Source organism: Bufo gargarizans, chromosome 11 (genome assembly GCF_014858855.1).
Source record: "Bufo gargarizans isolate SCDJY-AF-19 chromosome 11, ASM1485885v1, whole genome shotgun sequence".
Classification (NCBI taxonomy): Eukaryota; Metazoa; Chordata; class Amphibia; order Anura; family Bufonidae; genus Bufo; species Bufo gargarizans.
Genome location: NC_058090.1, coordinates 27,475,416 through 27,499,477, shown reverse-complemented (window position 1 = coordinate 27,499,477; position 24,062 = coordinate 27,475,416). Strand labels below are relative to the sequence as shown.

At 43.6% G+C, this 24,062-nt stretch overlaps 1 protein-coding gene across 1 annotated transcript in view; it reads left to right on the top strand.

Moving 5' to 3' along the window:
- The window catches only part of BAG5 (BAG cochaperone 5), a 24,966-nt gene extending 904 nt beyond the window's left edge, over window positions 1-24,062 (top strand). The window contains exon 2 of the mRNA XM_044272174.1: window positions 19,833-24,062. Within this exon, the coding sequence (XP_044128109.1) occupies window positions 19,863-21,221 (1,359 nt within the window). The 5' untranslated portion in view covers window positions 19,833-19,862 and the 3' untranslated portion in view covers window positions 21,222-24,062. The remainder of the gene's footprint in view (window positions 1-19,832) is intronic.

The window sequence follows — 24,062 nt, the reverse complement described above, 5'->3', positions numbered from 1 at the left end:
TGTTTTTAGGCATAAAAATGCTTAGACTGCCTTGTTAATTACTACTGAGAATGTGTCCCTTTTGGTAGCATTTGCGCTTCGTTCGCCAATTTTTTTTAATTTAATTTTTTTAGACTAATTCAGAAGTTTTCTAACTTTTGTGCCTATTTTCCAACCTATTTAAGTAGGTGCGACTTATTTTGTGCCTGATTTAGGCTACTTTCACATCAGCTTTTTTTTTGTTGTGGGGTTTAAAGATCCAACACGGCAACATCTGTTGCTTCTCAGTCTCACTGAATTCCGTCACGGAGCTGCTCTGACGGCTCGATCTGTAGCCCTTACCTCTAGTTCTCTGAGAAAAGCGGACCTTTCATGTTTTTTTTTTTTAATTCTAGATAAATACATTTCCTTGCAGGGTACCCCCCCACTGATGCTGCCACCCTGCCTGTTTTTTTGTTTTGTCTTTTTTTAAATATGGCTCCTACGCCCTTCGGTGCCCCCCGAGGTCTTCCCGCTCAGTATGTTAATACTGAGCATCACCAGGGGCGTAGCTAAAGGCTCATGGGCCCTCGTGCAAGAGTTCAGCTTGGGCCCCCCTTCCCTCAGTGCTTTGTGGCCAGGGGCAGGGAAGCACATTGCTTGACCTAACCCCTTCCCTCCAGTCAGAGGTCTAACTTGAACAACATGCACTTTCTATAATACTGGTGTCTTCATATGCAGCACAAGTGTCGTTGGGCCCCCTCAGGCTCCTGGGCCCGGTAGCGACTGCTACCTCTGCACCCCCTATAGCTACGCCCCTGGGCATCACTACAGGGAGCAGGAAACGCCAGGGTTTCTCAATGGGCGTCTCCTTCTCCCTGGCTGTGCAGCGATCCAATCACAGCGGAGATCGTCACAGCCAGGGAGAAGGAAATAAAAAGCTCACCTTCTGTCATGAACCAGCAGGTGTGAACCCCCTGTGCCACGTGTCCTACCTCCTCTAAGGGTGTTGTCTAAGTGAACCCCTCAATTCTTCACAGTACCCCTGATGGTGGGGATAGACTTTCCCGAGGGGAACACCAGGTCGCTACCTCTTCAGGAGGATAGGCACACGAGGCAGCTGGTCCAGGAGGTACCAGGGAAAGGTACCAGAAGTACAAGCATAGTCAGGCAGGAAAAAGGTCAGGGCAGGAGGCACAGGTACAGGTCGGCAACAGGAGAGTCAAGGCAAGCAGGCAGGGATCAGACGGTTAGCAGAATCCAGGAACGAAGTACAAGTCAGGAACACATGTGAGTATCAGGCTCTATAGCAAAACATGTACTGATGCTCAGTATTAACATACTGAGCGGGAAAACAGGGGGGCGTAGGAGCGATATTGAAAAAAAAAAAAAAACAGACAGGGTGGCAGCATCAGCTGCAGTACCCTGCAAGGAAACGTAATTATCTAGAACAAAAAAAAAAGAAAGGTCCTCTTTAACCCCTTAAGGACTCAGGACGTACCGGTACGTCCTAAGTTTAAAAATAGATTGCGGCGATCGGGTCCCCGTGCTGCTGTAGGTGGACCCGATGGCATGGAAGGCAGCGCGATGTCTAAGGAAGGCATCGCGCTGCCTTCCGGTGACGAGCCTGTGAAATCCAGCCCCCTGGATCTCACAGGCCGGAAGCTGTATGAGTAATACTCACTGTATTACTCATACAGCCAATGCATTCCAATACAGAAGTATTGGAATGCATTGTAAAGGATCAGACCCCCCAAAAGTTCAAGTCCCAAAGTGGGACAAAAAATAAAGTGAAAAAAAAAGTTGAAAAAGTAAAGTTTCCCCCCCAAAAAAATTAAGTTTCAAGTAAAAATAAACAAAACGTCATTTTCCCCAAATAAAGTGAAAAAAAATAGGGGGGGAAAAAAAAGTATACATATTGGGTATCGCCGCGTCCGTATCGACCGGCTCTATAACCATATCACATAACCTAACCCCTCAGATGAACACCGTAAAAAATAAAAACTGTGCTAAATAAGCCATTTTTCTGTCACCTTACATCACAAAAAGTACAACAGCAAGCGATCAAAAAGGCGTTTGCCCACCAAAATAGTACCAATCTAACCGTCGCCCAATCCCGCAAAAATTGAGCCCCTACCTGAGACAATTGCCCAAAAAATAAAAAAAAATATAGCTCAGAATATGGAGACACTAAAACATCATTTTTTTTGTTTTAAAAAAGCTGTTATTGTGTAAAACTTACATAAATAAAAAAAAAAGTATACATATTTGGTATCGCCGCGTTCGTATCGACCGGCTCTATAAAAATATCACATGACCTAAACCCTCAGATGAACACCGTAAAAATAAAAACTGGGCTAAATAAACAATTTTTTGTCATCTTACATCACAAAAAGTGTAATAGCAAGCGATCAAAAAGTCACACGCACCCCAAAATAGTGCCAATAAAACCGTCATCTCATCCCGCAAAAATCATACCCTACCCAAGGTAATCGCCCAAAAACTGAAAAAATTATGTCTCTCAGACTATGGAAACACTAAAACATCATAATTTTATTTTGCTTCAAAAAAGAAATCCTTGTGTAAAACTTACATAAATAAAAAAAAGTATACATATTAGGTATCGCCGCATCCGTGACAACCTGGTCTATAAAAATACCACATGATCTACCTGTCAGATGAATGTTGTAAATAACAAAAAATAAAAACTGTGCCAAAACAGCTAATTCTTGTTATCTTGCCTCACAAAAAGTGTAATATAGAGCAACCAAAAATCATATGTACCCTAAACTAGTACCAACAATACCCCCACCCTATCCCGTAGTTTCTAAAATGAGGCCACTTTTTTGGAGTTTCTACTCATCAGGGGGGCTTCAAATGGGACATGGTGTAAAATAAAACAGTCCAGCAAAATCTGCCTTCCAAAAACCGTATGGCATTCCTTTCCTTCTGCGCCCTGCCGTGTGCCCATACAGCTGTTTACGACCACATATGGGGTGTTTCTGTAAACTACAGAATCAGGGCCATAAATATTGAGTTTTGTTTGGCTGTTAACCCTTGCTTTGTTACTGGGAAAAATGGATTAAAATTGAAAATTTGCCCAAAACTTTTAATTCTGAAATTTCATCTCCATTTGCCAATAACTCTTGTGGAACACCTAAAGGGTTAACGATGTTTGTAAAATCAGTTTTGAATACTTTGAGGGGTGTAGTTTCTTAGATGGGGTCACTTTTATGGAGTTTCTACTCTAGGGTTGCATCAGGGGGCTTCAAATGGGACATGGTGTCAAAAAAAACAGTCCAGCAAAATCTGGTTTCCAAAATCCGTATGGCATTCCTTTCCTTCTGCGCCCTGCCGTGTGCCCGTACAGTAGTTTACGACCCAATATGGGGTGTTTCTGTAAACTACCACCAAAAATATTGAGTTTGGTTTGGCTGTTAACCCTTGCTTTGTAAAAAAATTATTAAAATGGAAAATCTGCCAAAAAAGTGAAATTTTGAAAATCTATTTTCCATTAATTCTTGTGGAACACCTAAAGGGTTAACAAAGTTTGTAAAATCAGTTTTGAATACCTTGAGGGGGGTAGTTTCTAGAATGGGGTCATTTTTGGGTGGTTTCTATTATGTAACCCTCGCAAAGTGACTTCAGACCTGAACTGGTCCCTAAAAATTGGGTTTTTGAAAATTTCTGAAAAATGTCAAGATTTGCTTCTAAACCTTGTAACATCCCCAAAAAATAAAATATCATTCCCAAAATGATCCAAACATGAAGTAGACATATGGGGAATCTAAAGTAATAACTATTTTGGGAGGTATTACTATATATTTATAGAAGTAGAGAAATTGAAACTTGTACATTTAAAAAAAAAGATTGGTAAATTTGGTATTTTTTTTATAAATAAAAATGAAATTTTTTTTACTTCATTTTACCAGTGTCATGAAGTACAATATGTGACGAAAAAACAATTTCAGAATGGCCTGGATAAGTCAAAGCGTTTTTAAAGTTATCAGCACTTACCCTAAGTTCACACCTGAGCGTTTTACAGCGCGTTTGAACGCGCTGTAAAACACCCGACGCATAAACAAGTTCTTGAGCTTTTTTTGGGGCGTTTGTCGCGCGTTTTGGCCATAGACTCATTGGACAACACTGCAGTCAATCACACAAACGCGCATCAAACGCGCGTTTACTATTGCTAAAAACGTGTGACAAATATGCGCGTAAAACTCGCGTCTCAGAAACGCTCAGGTGTGAACCCAGGGTTAAAGTGACACTGGTCAGATTTACAAAAAGTCCATAAGGTGAAATAGGGCTGAGTCCTTAAGGGGTTAAGCTAAAAATTCTTATCAGTTTGATAAGAACTTAGCTTAAAAGCCATTCAAACACTCGTTCCTGATAAGGCTACTTGCACACCTGCGCTTTCCCTTAACGCTATTGAGATCCGTCATAGTATCTCAAAAGCGGAGAAAAATGCTTCAGTTCTGTCCCCATTCATTGTCAATCGGGACAAAACGGAACGGCGTGCACCAGAATGCATTCAGTTTCATTGCGTTCCCATGACACACACAAAAGTGCTGCAAGCAACGTTTTTGAGTGCGTCAGGGGATACTGATCAAGACGGATCAATGGTGATGGATCCGTTTCTTTGGACATGAAAAAAAAAAATGATCCAGACAGATCCGTCTTGTTCTTTTGGGATATAATACAACCGGATCCATTCTAAACAGATGCAGACGGTTGTATTTTATACCATATGTGTTTTTGCTGAACCCATGACAGATCCAGCAAACATGCAGATGTGAAAGTAGCCTAATTGCATTTTGTACAGGTGCCACCGATCGCCAGCAAACGTTCATTCACCAGGTGGAAGCATCGTTGATACGGCTCCCAATATCATGTGTGAATGAGTATGGGGATGAATGACCGCGGTAGCCATTTCTCATTATATTGTAAATGCAGCTTTCATCTCCGCTGATAACCATACAATTATCTGACACGTTCAGTTCCATCCCAGTAAGGCCTCTTGCACACGACCGTATGTCTTTTTCAGTATTTTGCGGCCCGCAAAAAATACGGATGACATCCGTGTGCATTCCGTTTTTTTGCGGAACGGAACATCTGGCCCCTAAGGGTCCATTCACACGTCCGTAGTGTATTGTGGATCCGCAATACACCCGGCCGGCACCCCCCAATTGCGGACAAGAATAGGACATGTTCTATTTTTTTGGCGGAGCCGCGGCCCGGAAGTTCAGGGCCGAAGCCCGGACGTTCGGGCCGTGCACTGGAAATGCGGATGCGGAGAGCACATAGTGTGCTCTCCGCATCCATTCCTGCCCCATTGAGAATGAATGGATCTGCACCCGTTCCTGATATTGCGGAACGGATGCAGACCTATTTACGGACGTGTGAATGGACCCTAATAGAACAGTCCTATCCTTGTCCGCTATGCGGACAATAATAGGACATGTTCTATCCTTGAACGGAAATACGGAAGCGGAATGCATACGGAGTACCTTCTGTTTTTTTTGCGGATCCATTGAAATTAATGGTTCCAAATAAGGTCCGTATACGGAACACAAAAAACGGAACGGAAAACAAAAACGTCCGTGTGCAAGAGGCCTTAGGGTCCATTCACACGTCCGTAGTGTATTGCGGATCCGCGGGCCGACACCCCTATAGAAATGCCTATTGTTGTCCGCTATTGTGTATAGGCCCGTGTAAAGGAGCCTTAAATGAGTGTTTATGAGCTGTCAGGACACTAGAGATAAGGGCTACAGATCGAGCCGGCAGAGCAGTTCTCTAATGGAGTTCATTGGTAAGGAGGAGAAACAGTCTGCATAGGCAGTGAAACTGAAAGCTATAGAAGACAAACTGTTGAACATTTTTAATAAAGACCAACAGGAAAAATCATTTTTAGCCCAAGAAAGTAGAATTCAATATTTAAAAGAATTCCCCCAAAGGTGTCCATAACCATTAAAGGGGTTTTACTGGACTAGAATATTGATGACCAATCCTCTGGATAGCTGATTAAATCGGTTATCCAAAGTATAAAACATGCTCCCCAATGGCCGGGCCCCTCATATAGATTATACTTCCCCCGCTCCACAACACTCGCATCGCTCCTGATCTCCGCACGGCCGCCGCATGTCCTCGTCACGCAGATTAAAACATCCAGCAACGGGAAGAGCAGCCAATAGCGGGCCATGACATTGGGGACAGGTCTCTCTAGCATCGTGGGTGACGCAAGGTGATGCAGCAGCGGCCGTGCGGGGATCAGGAGCGACGCGGGTGACGGGGAGCGAGGTAAGTATAATCTATATGGGGGAATATTTTATACTTTGAATAACCCCTTTAATATCTGATCAGTAGAGGTCCAATTCCCGACACACTGCCGATTAGCTGTTTGAAGAGGCCATGTCACTGTGGTGAGTGAGGCTGCAGCACTCGCCGCCTGTGGCCTCTTCAAACAAGCTGATCAGTGGCAGTGCTGGCTGTTGGACCCCCCAACAATCTGATAATGATTACCTATCCTGCGGATAGGAATTCAGTATTCTACTCTGGAAAAACACCTTTAAAGGGGTTCTCCAGGAATGATTTAAAGTGGCCACCAGCAACCTGTCCTAGAATGTGAGCAGGACTAGTTGCCTCCACTTGTAGAGCTGCCTAGGAGTGTGAGGGAGTTGGGCCCCAGTATACATTACACTCTGGCACTTGCATATACTACATGTTGGTGAGCATTCCTGTTAGGCTGCTCAGCCATGATGGCATATGGTAGGCAGGATCACATTATTACCATTTATTGTAGAGCAGTGTAGTGAGGCACCGCTTCCTCACCCCTATAGGCAGCTCTACTAATTGTGGCAACCAGTCCTGCTCACATTCTAGAACAGGTTGCTGGCGGCGATTTTAAATCATTTAAAGGGAACCTGTCACCTCCAAAACATATTTTAAACCAACATCATTACCTTACAGTAGTCCCCAGTGTGTTCCTAATCATGTTTTTTATTCCTCCACTGGTTGTTGTATACTTTAGAAAAACGCTGTTTTAATCTGCGTTTTCTCTATCCTCAGAGTCTCGCGCATGCGCGGTGCACTCCTTGTCACTGCACGATCCCGTCCACGGCTCCCGCACTCAGCCAGCCGCTTTTCTCTCTCTGCGACGGGCTTTTCTATCGTGCGTGCACTCGGCGCATGCGCAGAGAGATGAAAGCGGCCGGCTGAGTGCGGGAGCCAGAGACGGGATCCCGCAGTGACAAGGAGCGCACCGCCTCACAGCAGGATGTCAATCACAGTGAAGGGAGGAGGGGCGGGCTTAGCTTGACTTGAAGCAAGAAGGCCGCTGGCTCCGAGGATAGCGAAAACACAGATTAAAACTGCGTTTTTATAAAGTATACAACAACCAGTGGAGGAATGAAAGACATGATTAGGAACACACTGGGGGCTACTGTAAGGTAATGATGTCGGTTTAAAATGTGTTTTGGAGGTGACAGGTTCCCTTTAAGTTTTGGCCCTGGTTTTTATCTTCCAACATGTTGGTGGAGTTTGACCAACCCAGCCTAACGTCATCAATACTCTTTCAGTTATTCCTGTGGAGATAGATAACACTTGGTACAACATGTTAGTGACACTAAATGGCAGTACATTGCTGGCCATCTGAAAGGCTTCTTCCCGAAAAACAATGTAACCACATACACTTCTTTCAAATTTATTTTTATTAGATAAGATAAGGAATGCTACATTTCCGACCCCAGTACGCAGTATAAAGTAACATAATGCAAGACAAATGGGTACAGCACATATCGTGTCATACAGTTTCCAGGAGTTAGTATAGTACCTTTATTACATATAACAGTAAGGTTAAATTGAAATGTTGAATGTATAGAACAGTTTTAAGGAATAATGAGACAGGCGGGAGGGAGTAGGGAGAGTGTGGGACTGGATGAGGGGACGAGTAGAGAGGGGGGGGGCTCTTTGCCCTCCCTCGGGGCCACATATCAAAACTGACTATATACTGTAGGTTATCAGTTATTTTTAGCTTCTGTTCGTGACAAAAAGACCTGTTGCTGAGGAGTTTTTAGTGGAGCCAATTTATTCTACTTTTGCATTATCATAATCTCAATCAAAAGGGGGATATATTTTCTAGAACCACTTTATGAGGGGTCCCCCAACCTACAAGACCTCCATGGTTTCCACAATTCCAGGAATCTGTCATGTGCTCTATCCTCCCAACTTGCCAACTTCTCCAACGTATACATTAGATGGACTTGGTCTTTCCACTGCTCCACGCTGAGCCATTTCAGTGGTATTATCAGTCTCGCTGCTTGAATCAGATGGGTGATCAAATCCCTTTTGGAAGGTTCGGTTGCCAGGTCGGCGTGGGCAGCCAGAGCAGGACAGACTCTGGAGTTAGAACCATAGAACGGTTTGATATATTCTGAATGGATTGCTGACCAGAAGGTAAGTACCAGAAAATATGACTCAATGTTCTCGCCTCAGCCCCACACCTCTAACATTTATCAGAGTTTTGGAGACCTCTTACATACAACTGTTTGGGGGTTTTGTACCAATGTGTTAAAACCTTATAAGAATGTTCTTGTACCTGAATACACCTCGAGAACCCATGTGAATGAGAGTGTAAGCGCATAATGTCTGTTTCAGAAAATTTTCTACCCAATTCTGTCGTCCAGTGCTGAATATAATTGGGCGTAACCTTACTCCTCGGAGTTAGTATAAATACGATATCAGTTTCCTTGGGAGGTTCCCTTTATCCATTAATTTCTCGAATCCCATCCTCTCCCTTTTCTCACCTATTTGTTTATGTAATAATTTACTGGTGGAGTTAAGTTCTGAGGCATCCATGAAGTTGCTGCCCCTGGGAACCTGTGGGATGCTCTGCAGGACCCCCCTCCATATGGTAAGCCTCCAAGAAACGTTTCTACCGTGTACTCTCTGAGTTTATCCCACGTCGGAGCAATATCTTTCACTCCTGGCCTTACAAATAGAGGAATAAGGTCAACTTGCATATTCAGTGAGGGACTACTCAGAAGGCCATATTCTTTATTCAGGGTTCTAATCACTGATGCTGTTCCCCTCGGGAGTGGGTTATCATCTAAGGGCGTAGTAGTGAGGCACCATAGCCCTGCTCTGTTTATGTGTGAGGTATACCTGCTCCAGTTTATTGCCCAGTGCCCGAAAATCAGGAACTTGGATTTGGAGCCATGTTTTCAGATGTATTGCTCTATAATAAGTAAGGGCATCTGGAAGGCCAAATCCTCCATGCTCTTTCCTCATTATTAGTCTATGGTAAGCCACTCTAGGTCTCCTCCCATTCCATAGGAAATTGGAAAAGACCTTCCTTACTTGAGAGAAAAGAGAACTGGGCAAGAAGATAGGAAGCATTTGTAGTACATATAATAGTTTTGGCATAATAAAGGTTTTCAATAGGTTTTCCAGGACGTCCCTTCATGACAGCACCCACTGGAGGATGTCCTATTGGTCTCTGTAGGGACAGGAGGCGAGAGAGATTAAAAGGCCCCTCCCCACCTCCACTCTCCAGTGTTCTTCCTGTCCATACAGGGATAGGAGTAGAGAGGAGTCCCTGCTTGGGATGAAGACAAACATGCAAGCCCCCGGATGGGGGTAGAAAGGCTGAGGCCGGGTCGGGGGGGTTTACCTATCCTCTCAGCCTCTGGTAGCCTATGCTAGCACCCCTCTGGGAAGAGGTCCCCTAGCTTTCCCCTGATACCTGGGGTCCGGGTTCCGTTCTGGACTCCATTCCTTCTTATGATGGTTGCCACGGTATCGAGGACGCCGCTTTTCTCGTGGGGGAGCTCTGGGCTCGGCTGCGGCTCTTGCGGTCCTCTAGGCACCCTGCGAAGCTGGCAGAGCGGATCACGTGACCGGATGCGTGCGCCGGAAGAAGATGGCGGCGCGCATCGCATGTGGGTTAGTTGGCGGGCATCAAAAAAACATGCTGGAGGCCGCGGTATAGTTGGGTTTGCTATAGGTATCTAGCTACCTTATCTCTATTTCTATCTCTCTCTTTTCCAATTTAGGCTGAGAAAGAGACAGGACACAGGTCCCATGTCCCAATCCCTATGTCCGGACTGCTTGTCTAATATCCTTAAAGAGGAACTACCTTCTTTTATGTCTGAATTGAGGGCTATGATAAGAGAAGAGGTCCAGGCGGCGGGATCAAATCAAGTCTCCACCCCAGTCCCCTCTCCTCCGCCCTCCAAGTGACTCAGGGTTCAGATAGACTCTGATTCTGAGGACGAGGGTCTATATTATTCAGAAGAGGAAGTTCATCCCCCCTCCTCTATCAGGGAGGAGCTACGAAGATTTGTATTTTCTGGTGAGGACCTAGATCCCCTCCTAACAGTAATGAGACAAACGATGGCTGTTGAGGATGAGGAGCAGGCCCGTATCATCCAGGACAAAATGTTTGGGAGCCTGAGAGCAAAGAAGAAAAAACTTTTCCCAGTTAATTCCAATCTGGGGTTAATAAAAGATGAATGGGAGGAAGCTGAAAATAAGCTTTTTGTACCTCGGGAGTTCAAAAGCAGATTGCTTTTTGACCCAGAAAAGACGAAACTTTGGGAAGAGATGCAATCCCCTTTGCTGGTTCTCACCTGTTTGGCCCAGTTCTGGATTCTATTCTAGAAAGTGCGGAAGATAGGAAAAAAGGGTTTCCAGAAGAAAAATAAAAAAAGCTGCAGTCCTTTCGGAAGCCCTTCAGACAGTCCCAGAACATAACGGCTAGAGGAAAGGGTAAGACAGGTAGATGGAGCTACCCTAAGGGAGGAAGAGGCTTTCTCTTCAACCCCAACGCAAATGCAGGAAAATAATGACGCCAGGCCGGTGGGGGGAAGACTACGCTACTTCTGGCAGAAATGGACAAGAATCACTCAAAATCAATGGATTCTAGATTCCATCTGCCAGGGTTTCAGAATAGAGTTCCGTTGTCCTCCTCCCCAAGTGTTTCGGATCACGGAGTTTCAGTCGGAGACTCTGCAGATTCAGCTTCTGGCAGATGTAGAAAAACTGGTAAATCTGGGAGCAATAATTCAAGTACCTCACCCTCAGGAATTCAAAGCTGTTCTTTTTAAAGAAACCAGACGGGTCAATCAGAACAATATTCAATCTGAAATTCTTGAACAAGTGGTTAGTGTATCACAAGTTCAAAATGGAATCAATACGGTCGACAACTCCGCTCATAACCCCGGGTGCGTTCCTTTGCACCATAGATCTCAAGCAGTGTTTTCCAACCAGTGTGCCTCCAGCTGTTGCAAAACTACAACTCCCAGCATGCTTGCACAACCAAAAACTGTCCGGGCATGCTGGGAGTTGTAGTTTTTCAACAGCTGGAGGCACACTGGTTGGGAAACACTGATCTAAAGGACTCATACTACCACATCTCCATACATCGCAAACCTCAGATATTGTTGGTGATAGTGATGTATGGGGATGTGGTAGTATGAGTCCTTTAGATCAGTGTTTCCCAACCAGTGTGCCTCCAGCTGTTGAAAAACTACAACTCCCAGCATGCCCGGACAGTTTTTGGTTGTGCGGGCATGCTGGGAGTTGTAGTTTTGCAACAGCTGGAGGCACACTGGTTGGGAAACACTGATCTAAAGGACTCATACTACCACATCCCCATACATCACTATCACCAACAATATCTGAGGTTTGCGATCAGACACAGGGAAAAAATCTATCATTACCAGTTTCAATGCCTGCCGTTCGGGGTATCCTCAGCCCCGCGCATATTCACAAAAGTGATCATGGAAATGATGGCTTATTTACGACAAAGGCAAATACTAATAGTACCCTACCTAGACTATTTCTTGCTCATAGCAGAGTCAGAACAGCGTCTGGAGGATCATATTCAACAAACTCTATCCCTCCTAACAGAGTTGGAATGGATTATAAATTACAAGAAGTCGGACCTGCATCCGGATACCAGGAAAAAGTTCCTGGGAACCCTGCTGGATTCAGGAGAGCAACATTCCTATCTCCCAGAGATAAAGCAGGAAAATATAAGAGGAAGGATCGGATGGAATCCTTCAGGAAGAAAAAGGGTCACACCTTAAGGGAGTCCATGCAAATCCTGGGTCTAATGACTTCATGCATTTCAATTTCTACCATGGGCTCAGTTCCACTCAAGAACATTGCAGGACGCAGTGCTCTCATCTTGGGACAAAGACCATCGCTCCCTCAACTCCAGGATAATCCGTTCGCAGAATGTAAAGGACTCGTTGTCCTGGTCGGTGAACCCGGAGATCCTGAAGAAGGGAAGCACATGGAACATGGCTCGGGAAATACTGATTACCACAGACGCAAGTCAGAAAGGCCGGGGCGCCCATTTAAAAGATCATTTCTTTCAGGGAAGATGGTCCATACAGGACAGCCGGAGGTCATCAAACTTCAGAGAATTGAAAGCGGTACTGGAGACACTAAAGGCTGCGGAGCATCTGATTCGGGGTCAACACATCAAAATATTGTCAGACAATATGACCACGGTCTGCTATCTGAAGCGTCAGGGGGGAACCAGAAGCCCTCTACTTCAAAGTCTGTCAAGTCAAATATTCACATAGGCGGAAAAGAAAATTCTTTCCATTTCATCTATTCACCTAAAGGGGGCCTTTAAACTCCACGGCAGATTTCCTGAATCGACACAACTTCAACCAAGGAGAATAGAGGCTCAACAAAGAAGTATTTCAAATGATTTGCCACAGGTGGGGCGTCCCACAAATAGACCTGTTCGCGTCAAAAGAGAATGCTAAGCTGGATTGTTTCTATTCGCTAAATCCAAGAGACAATCCGAGGGGAGTGAATGCTTTAGCCCAGGAATGGAATATGGCCCTGGCCTATGCATTCCCGCCACTGCCTCTGATTCCGGCGGTTTAAAAAAAAAATTTGAGTGAGTTCAACAACTCTAATTCTGATAGCACCAGCATGGCCCAAGAGAGGCTGGTTTCCCATTTTGAAGGAGAGGTCGATAGAGGTTCCAATATCCCTCCCAAAATGACGAGATCTTCTGCTACAAGGTCCCCTAGAACATCAGAATCTCGAGAAATTGAATCTAATAGACTGGATCCTGAGAGGCAAGCTCTAAAGAAAAAGGGCCTTTCAACATTACAAAAATGTGGAAAACCAGTAACTTCAGCCATATATAGCAAAATATGGAAGAAGTTCTCTTCATGGCTATCCCTGACTCATCCAGATGACACCTCTCTGTCAATTGATCGCATTCTGGATTTCCTTCAGATGGGCTTTAATATGGGTCTAAAACCTAGTACCCTTAAAGTGCAGATTTCTGCATTAGGTTGTTTTCGAGACACCCCATTGGCAGACCACAGATGGATAAAAAGATTTGTAAAGGCGGTGACCAGGATGAGACCTACCTTTAGACAGTCAGTTCCCCCTTTGGACTTAAATATAGTTCTACAGACGTGGACAAAATTGTTGGTACCCTTTGGTCAATGAAAGAAAAAGTCACAATGGTCACAGAAATAACTTTAATCTGACAAAAGTAATAATAAATTAAAATTCTATAAATGTTAACCAATGAAAGTCAGACATTGTTTTTCAACCATGCTTCAACAGAATTATGTAAAAAAATAAACTCATGAAACAGGCATGGACAAAAATGATGGTACCCCTAACTTAATATTTTGTTGCGCAACCTTTTGAGGCAATCACTGCAATCAAACGCTTCCTGTAACTGTCAATGAGACATCTGCACCTCTCAGCAGGTATTTTGGCCCACTCCTCATGAGCAAACTGCTCCAGTTGTGTCCGGTTTGAAGGGTGCCTTTTCCAGACTGCATGTTTCAGCTCCTTCCAAAGATGCTCAATAGGATTGAGGTCAGGGCTCATAGAAGGCCACTTTAGAATAGTCCAATTTTTTCCTCTTAGCCATTCTTGGGTGTTTTTAGCGGTGTGTTTTGGGTCATTGTCCTGTTGCAAGACCCATGACCTGCGACTGAGACCAAGCTTTCTGACACTGGCTAGTACATTTCTCTCTAGAATTCCTTGATAGTCTTGAGATTTCATTGTACCCTGCACAGATTCAAGACACCCTGTGCCAGACGCAGCAAAGCAGCCCCAGAACATAACAGAGCCTCCTCCATGTTTCACAGTAGGGACAGTGTTCTTTTCTTGATATGCTTCATTTTTTCGTCTGTGAACATACAGCTGATGTGCCTTGGCAAAAACTTCGATTTTTGTCTCATCTGTCCACAGGACATTCTCCCAGAAGCTTTGTGGCTTGTCAACATGTAGTTTGGCATATTCCAGTCTTGCTTTTTTATGATTCGTTTTCAACAATGGTGTCCTCCTTGGTCGTCTCCCATGTAGTCCACTTTGGCTCAAACAACGACGGATGGTGCGATCTGACACTGATGTTCCTTGAGCATGAAGTTCACCTTGAATCTCTTTAGAAGTCTTTCTAGGCTCTTTTGTTACCATTCGGATTATCCGTCTCTTAGATTTGTCATCAATTTTCCTCCTGCGGCCACGTCCAGGGAGGTTGGCTACAGTCCCATGGATCTTAAACTTATGAATAATATGTGCAACTGTACTCACAGGAACATCTAGTTGCTTGGAGATGGTCTTATAGCCTTTACCTTTAACATGCTTGTCTATAATTTTCTTTCTGATCTCTTGAGACAGCTCTTTCCTTTGCTTCCTCTGGTCCATGTCGAGTGTGGTACACACCATATCACCAAACAACACAGTGATTACCTGGAGCCATATATAGGCCCAATGGCTGATTACAAGGTTGTAGACACCTGTGATGCTAATTAGTGGACACACCTTGAATTAACATGTCCCTTTGGTCACATTATGTTCTGTGTTTTCTAGGGGTACCATCATTTTTGTCCATGCCTGTTTCATGAGTTTATTTTTTTACATAATTCTGTTGAAGCATGGTTGAAAAACAATGTCTGACTTTCATTGGTTAACATTTATAGAATTTTAATTTATTATTACTTTTGTCAGATTAAAGTTATTTCTGTGACCATTGTGACTTTTTCTTTCATTGACCAAAGGGTACCAACAATTTTGTCCACGTCTGTAAATGGCCTTTGTAACCCTCCTTTTGAACCGATTGATTAGATATCGGACACAATGTTGTCCCTTAAGGCGGTGTTCCTGGTAGCGATAACTACAGCTTGCAGAATAGGGGAAATCCAAGCCCTTTCCATAATAGAGCCATATTTAAAAATTTAAGATGACCATATAATACTGAAACTGGACCCATCCTTCTTGCCTAAGGTAGTCTCCCTTTTCATAGGGACCAGGAAATAATGCTTTCTTCATTTTGTACCTCACCCAAAAACATACAGGAGGAACGATTCCATTGTCTGGATGTTAGAAGAGCAGTCATGGCCTACCTTCAAAGAACAAGATCCTGGAGGAAATCGGCTAACCTCTTCATTCAGTTCGGTGGGAGGAATAAAGGCGACAAGGTGTCAAAACATACCTTAGCCCAATGGATTAAAGAGACTATCAGAGAATGCTACAGACTGCAAAATATTGTCTGTCCTCTATAAAAGCCCACTCAACCAGAGCCACGGCAGCATAGTGGGCGGAGAAAGCCGAGGCTATGGTTGATCAGATTTGCAAGGCCGCAACATGAGCTAGTTTCTTGACTTTCGCTAAACACTATAGGCTAGATTCCCTAGCAAACCAAGACCTGGCATTCGGATGGAAGGTTCTCCAGGCGGTGATCCCCCTAGTTTTCTGTTTAAGTTGATAGTTCTCCAGTGGGTGCTGTCATGGAGGGACGTCCTGGAAACTAAGATTTAGCCCTACTGGTAAATGGTTTTCCAGGAGTACGACATGACAGCACCCGATATTACCCCCCCCCCCCCCCCTTGTTATGTTCTTGTACATGATCTATTTGATCTGAAATTTTTGTAACAATGTGAGGTTAAACATTGTGATTTCAATAAATAAGTTGGCTCCTATCCGGTGTACTAAAGTTGGAAGAACACTGGAGAGTGGGGGTGGGTAGGGGCCTTTTAATCTCTCTCGCCTCCTGTCCCTACAGAGACCAATAGGACATCCTCCAGTGTGTGCTGTCATGTCAGACTCCTGGAAAACCAATTACCGGTAGGACTGTCTTAGTTTTTCTTCCTATCCATGATACATAGAGGGTTTTCAGAGACTTTGAGTGTGTTTGAATGTCTTTAAGGTAACCACATACACTTCTATAATTACTTGTGCTCTTCATACTCCGCCCCAACTGAGGCCTCACCCTCTTCATGTAAGACAAGTCCATTGTCTACCTTGAATTAGGAAATATTTGCTCTTCTGTACTCCCATGCATGCCGGGGCGCAAGGTGGAAGCATCCTCTTGGGTGTAGGAAGTATACTGGGGGGAGGACCAGTTCATACACATCGTGACGCCACTAAGAGAGTCCTTCCATAACAACATTTGAAGGAGAACTCCTGGGACGCTCTTTACAGGTAGGTTAGGCAGCGTCTATGTAGATATTTTTATTAACCTGACAGCGTGTTCATATCATACAGGACATTCCTACGCTAGTAATATCATGCTAAACGTGCAGCTCCTAATCCTTCTACTTATCACAGTCTAGCAGATTCCTGTGTCTGTGAGAGGTCGTATCCGAGCCACTTGTTCACCTGTAGCTCTGTACTGAACCTATATCTGTACATTAGGAATGGAATAAATGGTTATTAGCAGAATTTCTTTGGTTTCAATCGCCTGCGTGGAGATCAGACTTCCAGCAGAATCTTAGTCATCAATGGTTATTTTCCTGCAGCACAATAGACAGAAAACTTTATTCTGTTCACGCGGTGTAAATGCTTTCTAGACCTTGATCTGGAGCAGTATTATATATACTACGTTAGTTCTTGGGTTGTGGTTCCAAGTAGTCCCATAATCTGATCAAGTGGAAACTACTGGTGGATGCCACTACTTGGAGTTGCCATGCGGTTAACATCCTGTCATGTGCTCCTTTACTCAATTATTGGGAACAAGCTATTTCCTGATAATTGCCCCCCCCATCATTGGCCATGTTGAGGGGCCTTAAAGCCTCCTGCACACGACCGTATCTGTTTTGTGGTCCGCAAATTGCGGATCCTATCCATATGCATCCCACCAAAAGGACAGGTTTTATTATATGCAGCCTGGCCACATGAATGTGAACAGCTCCCAGATGACATCCGTGTACTATCCATTTTAGTTTTTTTTGCATACCCTTGGAAATGAATGGGTCCATGTGAGTTCTGCAAAAAATGCAGATCGGACACAGACCAAGAGTACAGTCATGTGCATGAGGCCTTAGGCAGTACTGGACTGGACAGTCCTAGGAGCCAGGGATCCAATATGGCTATTAATTTGCAGCGGATTCCTAACTTTTTGGCACATACCCTACAAATCTGAACATACTGCACCCCTCTTTTTTTTTTGGTTATATATTTTTGCAGTACATTTTGCAGACATGATGAGGCTGGTTCTATGCCACACAAATACTAGGTCTACTAAAGACTAACAAAGGGCACCTAACTGCTATAAAATAGTGTCTTGCCCAGGACTCCCTCAGTAAGGACTAGATGTTGCTGTTCCGGCTTGTTAGGGGAACAGCTGCTCTCGGCCGATGCTGCGTGTGCTCTGCGGTGAGAGGTTTATGTGGTGAAGTATTCCTAGCCTCAGTCATAGCCTGCAGACTAAGAGCTCGCTGCTGCAGTCAGATTCCAGGCAAGCTCACAGTCACCGGCAGAGCAGCCGCCTCAGCTACTTCTGGTCGGCTTGGTTGAGGCTTTTAATTCCCCCCCGCCCCTCCAATCAGGAATATAGATTGAGGAGCTTTCTGAATGTAATATGCAGCTGATTACTTACTGTGGGTGTTCCTCTAGGAAAACGGTACTATTATCTGCAAATTAAAGAGATACTTCACTCAAAAAGTACAATTGTCCTATAAATCAAGCTGAGCTAGTAACAAAGCGGCTGCTTGGAAAGAATGTTTGTCGGTAGCTCTTCATAGAGAAGACATCTGTGGCCAAGTCACTAATGTTGACCGTTCAGTAGCTATCCCTCCCGACCTCCCATGGTTCAACTTGACCTAGCGTGCATGAGTTTTATATGGAGAGAGTTGAAGGCTATTTAAACCTTTGCAGGCATTTTTTTTATTATTATTGCATTGTACTAGCTAAAAATCATTTTTTCAATTGGTCATTATGAAAAATTCTGAGCCCTTGTCTCTGTACAGCCTTGAGATTCTCTAGTAGCCTGCTGTCTCTTTTCACTCTCCGCCAGTCCCCATTATAGTGAATGGAGCTGGACAGCAATGCCAGAATGCAAAGAGATTCGGCAGGCTGACACAAATTTAGGTTTTCACAGTTTTCTGCTTTAGTGTTTTTAGATCTTTTTGTCAGATGTTTCTTTTGTATACTGAAGTGTAATTATAAACATTTATGAGTTTTTTTAGCTATTGACAAATCCATCAAGTTTACGCAAAGACTCAATATTTCCAGTGCTGACCCTTCTTTTTTAAGACTTATGGCATGCTGGATATCAGCTTCTGGGCCAAATCCTGACTGATGGCAACGCTTTCCTGCCTAATCAGTTCTATTTCTGTATTTTTGATTTAATTTTTTTTGTCCACCCACTTTCTGAGGATTGACCACGGTTTGGAAAGCTCTTGAAAGGAGGCACAGTTTTCTGTCCATGGACCCAAAATGTCAAGATTTTGTTCAGCGAGCCACTTTTCACTTTTGCCTTTTTGCCTATCAAAACATCCTCCTGGAGCAACTTCTCCCAACCATCGAGGAGCAACTTCTCCCAACCATGCAGGAGCAATTTGGTGATTAACAATGCTTTACCAGCATGATGGAGCACCAACAGTGAGAACTAAGTGGCTCAGTGAACAAAACCTTGAATTTTTGGGTTCAAGGCCAAGAAATTCTCCAGATCTCAATCCCATTGGAAACCTGTGGTCAATCCTCAAAAAGCAGATGGACAATCAAAACCACAGAAATTGTAATAAACTCTAATCACTGATTTACACAAGAGTGGCTTGCCATCCATCAGTCAGGATTTGGCCCAGAAGCTGATAGCATGCCTGGACAAACTGCAGAAGTCTTTGGAAAAAAAGGATCAACTCTGGAAATATTGAGTCTTTGCAGCCGGTAGCGCTCTTGGTGCCTTGAGCTTTCTTGCGTATCTTACGTCCATTGTGATACCATGGCTGATGTAAATAACCTCTGCTATGAAGAGTAGTGGAGTTACCAAAGTCTAAGGGGTTGTGCCACTAATGTAAATGTATCCCGCCCAGCAGATATTGCTGTTATATCACTTCACCCAATTACCACCATTTATCAAAACTGCCTTATTGTAAAGTTATTATCCTATCATTGTGCTATGCGGCCAATCTGTTTGGATATTCAATTGCTGTTGGGTACGTCCTGCATTTGAGACTTGTAATGTAGGATGTAGGAAGCCTCATTGGTAAGAAAAAGGGGTGTGGTTAGTGTCACATGATCTGCTATGTCAGGACACATGTCACTGCCCTAAGGCATGATGGGACAGCAGACACATGACAAACCAGAAAGTAGGATTTAAGCATGGGGGATAAGAGAAAATTGCTAATGAGGTAAATTAGAAAAAATAAATAAATAAAAAAAGGACGAAAAGTATTTTATGGCACAGCCCCTTTAAAATTGCTGTAGGCAGAAGCGTTTTGTTATAAAGAAGGTTGACACTTCAAGCCCATTCATCTTTTGGACTGGCAAGTAATATTTACCAGCACTGATTGGAATTACCCTTTTGAGATAATTTAAATGCAAGGAGGTATGGCCTATGTGATTGTCTTGTTACTCAAAACTCTTCTTCTGTCTTACAGTTCAGATTATAAGCGGATGATTATTGGAGTATGGATATGGGTAATCAACATGCTTCGATCACAGCCCTTCAGGAGATTCAACGGAAGATCAAAGACCTTGAGCAGAATGTGGCTAGCTTCAGTGGCTTACAGAGTGACCTAGAGTACAAAAGATTAGAGAAAGCTCTGACCAAACAGCTTTTTGAGATTGAATCTATAGACACAGAAGGAAAGGGGAACATTCAGCAAGCCCGCCGAAGAGCAACCGAGGATGTGGAGAGGCTTCATAAAGAACTGGAGAAGACTGCAAACCATCCATGTCGGCTGGAGATCGAGAAGATTTTCAAGGAGATGCAGAATCTTGTAGCTCAACAAATAGGTCCCTTGTATGGAGGGAGAGGATGTATCACAGAGGAGTTTGAAGAAGGCGTTCAGACCATTCTTATGAGACTTACTCAAGTCAAGACAGAAGGAAAAGCTTCTTTAAGAAAAGCCAGATATCGCACTTTAACTAAAGTTCTCGCCATTCAAGAGATACTTGAAAATTGTTTGAAGCAACAGGTCCTGGCTCTTCCCCTCTTCACCGATGCTCATCCATCCATATCTAAAATTAATTGCATTATGTGCGAAGTCAACAAGGCTCGGGCCAGCCTGATTGCTCTTCTTGCCGGTGTCAATGAATGTGAAACCTACAGACACTTATCTTGTGTACTTTCTGGGTTCATAGCAGAACTGGATGCATTAGATGTTTCCGGCCACGTAGAAGTTAGGACATACAGAAAAGAGGTGGTTAAAGAAATTAACAACTTGCTCAAGTACCTGGACCTTGAAGAGGAAGCCCACTTCACCAGCGCCTATGATCTGGCCACGAATCAGTCCATAGTACAGATAGAAACCATTCGCGGACGATTGGCCGACATAAAAGCCAGGCTCTTCGAAAAACAAATTAACATGTCTGAAATTCACTTGGGGACCAAGTCCGAACTTCAGAGTCTTATTGCTCAGTTGGACGAAGTGAGCGTAGAGAAGAACCCTTGCATTCGAGAGGCAAGAAGGAGAGCGGTGGTGGAGGTACAGACTGTCATCACGTACATTGACCTCAAGGAAGCTCTTGAAAGGAGGCACAACCTTGGCGATCCGGTCATTCCAGAACACCTATCTCACGTTGCTGTATGGAAAGTTCTTGGGAGCCTATCTGAGCTTCAGAAAGAGGTCCTGTCATTTGATGGCAGCAGAGCAGATAAAAATTACAAGCTGCTAGAAGAGCTCCTCACCAAGCAGCTACTCGCCCTAGATGCCATTGACTCACAGGGCGATGAACGTTCAAAAATTGCAAGGAAACAAGCGGTAAAGTTTGCCAATAATATCCTGAGCTACCTGGATATGAAGACAGACGAATGGGAATATTAGGACTTGCTTTAACGAAGCTTGTACAACATTTATGATTGTAGGTGGTCAAGTTTATACAAATTGGTGCACCAAAACTGGGTGCAAAACCGTATTTTCTTTATAAAACATTGTGGGTTTTTTTTTCTGTCTTTATTGTCCCAAAGAAGCATTCCTCCACATATACAGTATGACGGAGATGCTCAACCAGAACATATCCAAAAAGCTAGTTAGTAACATATAAGCCCATGTACGCGACAACCTTATGGGACGTGGGGTTTCATAATTATTGGGTTCTAGCCAATAAGCCATTGGTTTCTAGAAGTTCAGTGTTGTTCGCTGTCGTTTGCGGCATGTGATTTTTGCTGCCACTTTATTGATTGTTTATCATATTCAGTTCTGTTATTCTGTAGCTGTTGGAGAGGAATAGACATAATTCTCATTATAAAGGGGTTGTGCACTTTGGACCATCCTTTTTTAGAAGGGTGCCTCCACAATAAACCGATCACTTATCACATTCAGCAATCATTTGTGATCGGTAGGGAATCTGACAGCAATTTTTTTGTTTCTTACAGTGCCTCCAGAGGCAATATGAAGCATTACATTATTCTTATCAAAATTGTGCACTGTATTTCTGGTTTCTGAAAAATTAGAGCTGCAAATGCTAGAAAAAGAAAACTCACCTCTTCACTCTCTCGCTCATTCCACCTCTGACCTTGTAATGAATTACAAGTGGCTGACACATGACAGCAGCAGCCAATCAATGGCAGCAACCGTCAGTCGTACTACTTGCATCATCGCTTAGAGATGGGAACCGTGATGCCTATAGTATGGTACATGACCTCTGAAGCCACTGCTTGGCTGCAGCAGTCACATCCTGCCCTTTTATTAACAAAGGCAGGGTGGAGCGTCATTGAGTCTGCTGGATTGGCCAAGGATTGATTAGATGAGTAATGTTTTATTTTTTTTTTTATTTCATTATGGTTGTGGCTCTTTGTCCTGCATATGAATAGAGAAACGGTCGAGCATGTGTGCTCCCTCTCCGTTCATCTCTGTGGGGCTGCCGAAGATTACAGAAAACACTGTAATCAGCACTTAATGTCAGTCCTATGGAGGCAACCAGAGATACAGTACACATGTGTGACTGTCGCTCCATTCATTTGGCATACACAGGACCCCCATTCTTTTGGTGGGGGTCCCAGCAGAAGGAGATGAGTTGACATCTTGGCACATCACATAAAGCATATCATTCTTTCTTCTCCTCCTTTGGGGCCTCCTTCTCTAGGCTGCTGTTTCAGGGTGATACAAGGTTGGGGGAAAAAAAAGGGTCTTTTATAATACAGTGTATCTGACCCTTTAAAGGCTATGTACACCTTTAGGGGCAATTTTTGTATTACTGCATTGCACTTATTTTGAGCTAAAAATAATTTTTCAATTGATCGTTATTAACAATATGGAATCCTTTTTTCTGTACAGAGCTTAGATACTCTAGCAGCAGCCTGTGGATTTTCTGTCTTTTCCGTCATCTGAGGAGCAGACGGACTCCTTATCTTTGCTCTCTCACGTTATAAACGCTTATTAAAGTTCAGTCCTTATCTTACTGATAAGCGTGTGGCTTAAATAAGTGTTTATGACCTCTCAGTAGTTAAGAGATAACAGTTTTTAAATGACCTGGCACAAAGTGAAAGTACCAGCCACACAGAAAAACTGTTAACCCCTTGTGACAGAATGGCTCAATATTTTTAATAAAGACCAATTGAAAAAATATTTTTTAGCCAAAAATTAGTAAAATGCAATTATTTAAAAAATGCATCCAAAGGTGTACATAGCCTTATTTTACCCCCTACTTTAGCTTGGTTTTCCAGTACTTCAATATTGATGGCCTATCCTCAGGATAGACCATCAATGTCTGATTCTCTGCGGTCTGACTCTCCACACACCCACCAATCAGGTGTTTACATGTAGGTGCGGCGCCAGATCTACACAGTGGACAGAGTTAGTACTGCAGCTCTGCTCCCTTTCACTGAGTTTGTACTGCAGCACTGCAGTAATCAGCTCCATCCACTACACCAGGGATCAGCATCCCCCGCCACTCCCAGAATCCTCCATTCACTTCTATGGGAGTTATAAGAACAGATGAGCAAGTGTGCATACTAGGAGTTGTAGTTTCATAGTAGCTGTAGTGCCAAAGGTTGCTGATCCCTGCACTACACAATGGGTGGAGCTGTGTAGAAGCTGTTTAGGAACAGCTGAATGGCGGGGGTGCTCGGTGTTGGACCCTCGCCAGTAAGATATTTATGACCTACCCTGAGGATAGACCAACAATATTAAACAACACCTTTAATTTCAAATGCCCTGATTTAAAGGGGACCATATTCTTGTTTATACAGCAGGTTGAGGGAAATCCTTTTTATTCACCAGCATATCTATGACCACAGAGTGAAAACATATCCTAATACAAATGCTAATAAGGTAGGAGACTTTCCTTAAAGTAAACCCGCACCCATTCATATTGCATGATGTGTTTGAAGTGTTTCTTTACAGGAATTTTTTATTTATTTTTTTGTAAGGCAATACCTGCTGGCCTATGAGGGATCTATGGGCTATTTTACTTGTAAAGTATGTTGTACCGCGCAGTACTCCGGGGAGGTGGCGAACATTAAAAACAGCAAAAAAGTTGACTGTGCTGGAAAAAAAAAGTATAAATGTGCTCTCACATTGCAGCTCTTGGCTTATTGTATGGCCTGCAGCATTATTGTGCAACTCTTGTCTATTAATGATTGTATTTTTATTTATTTTTTGGGCCGCTAATCTGGAACCAGCAACTGTACTGACCTTATCCGCCATTAAAAGATGCATTGTTTT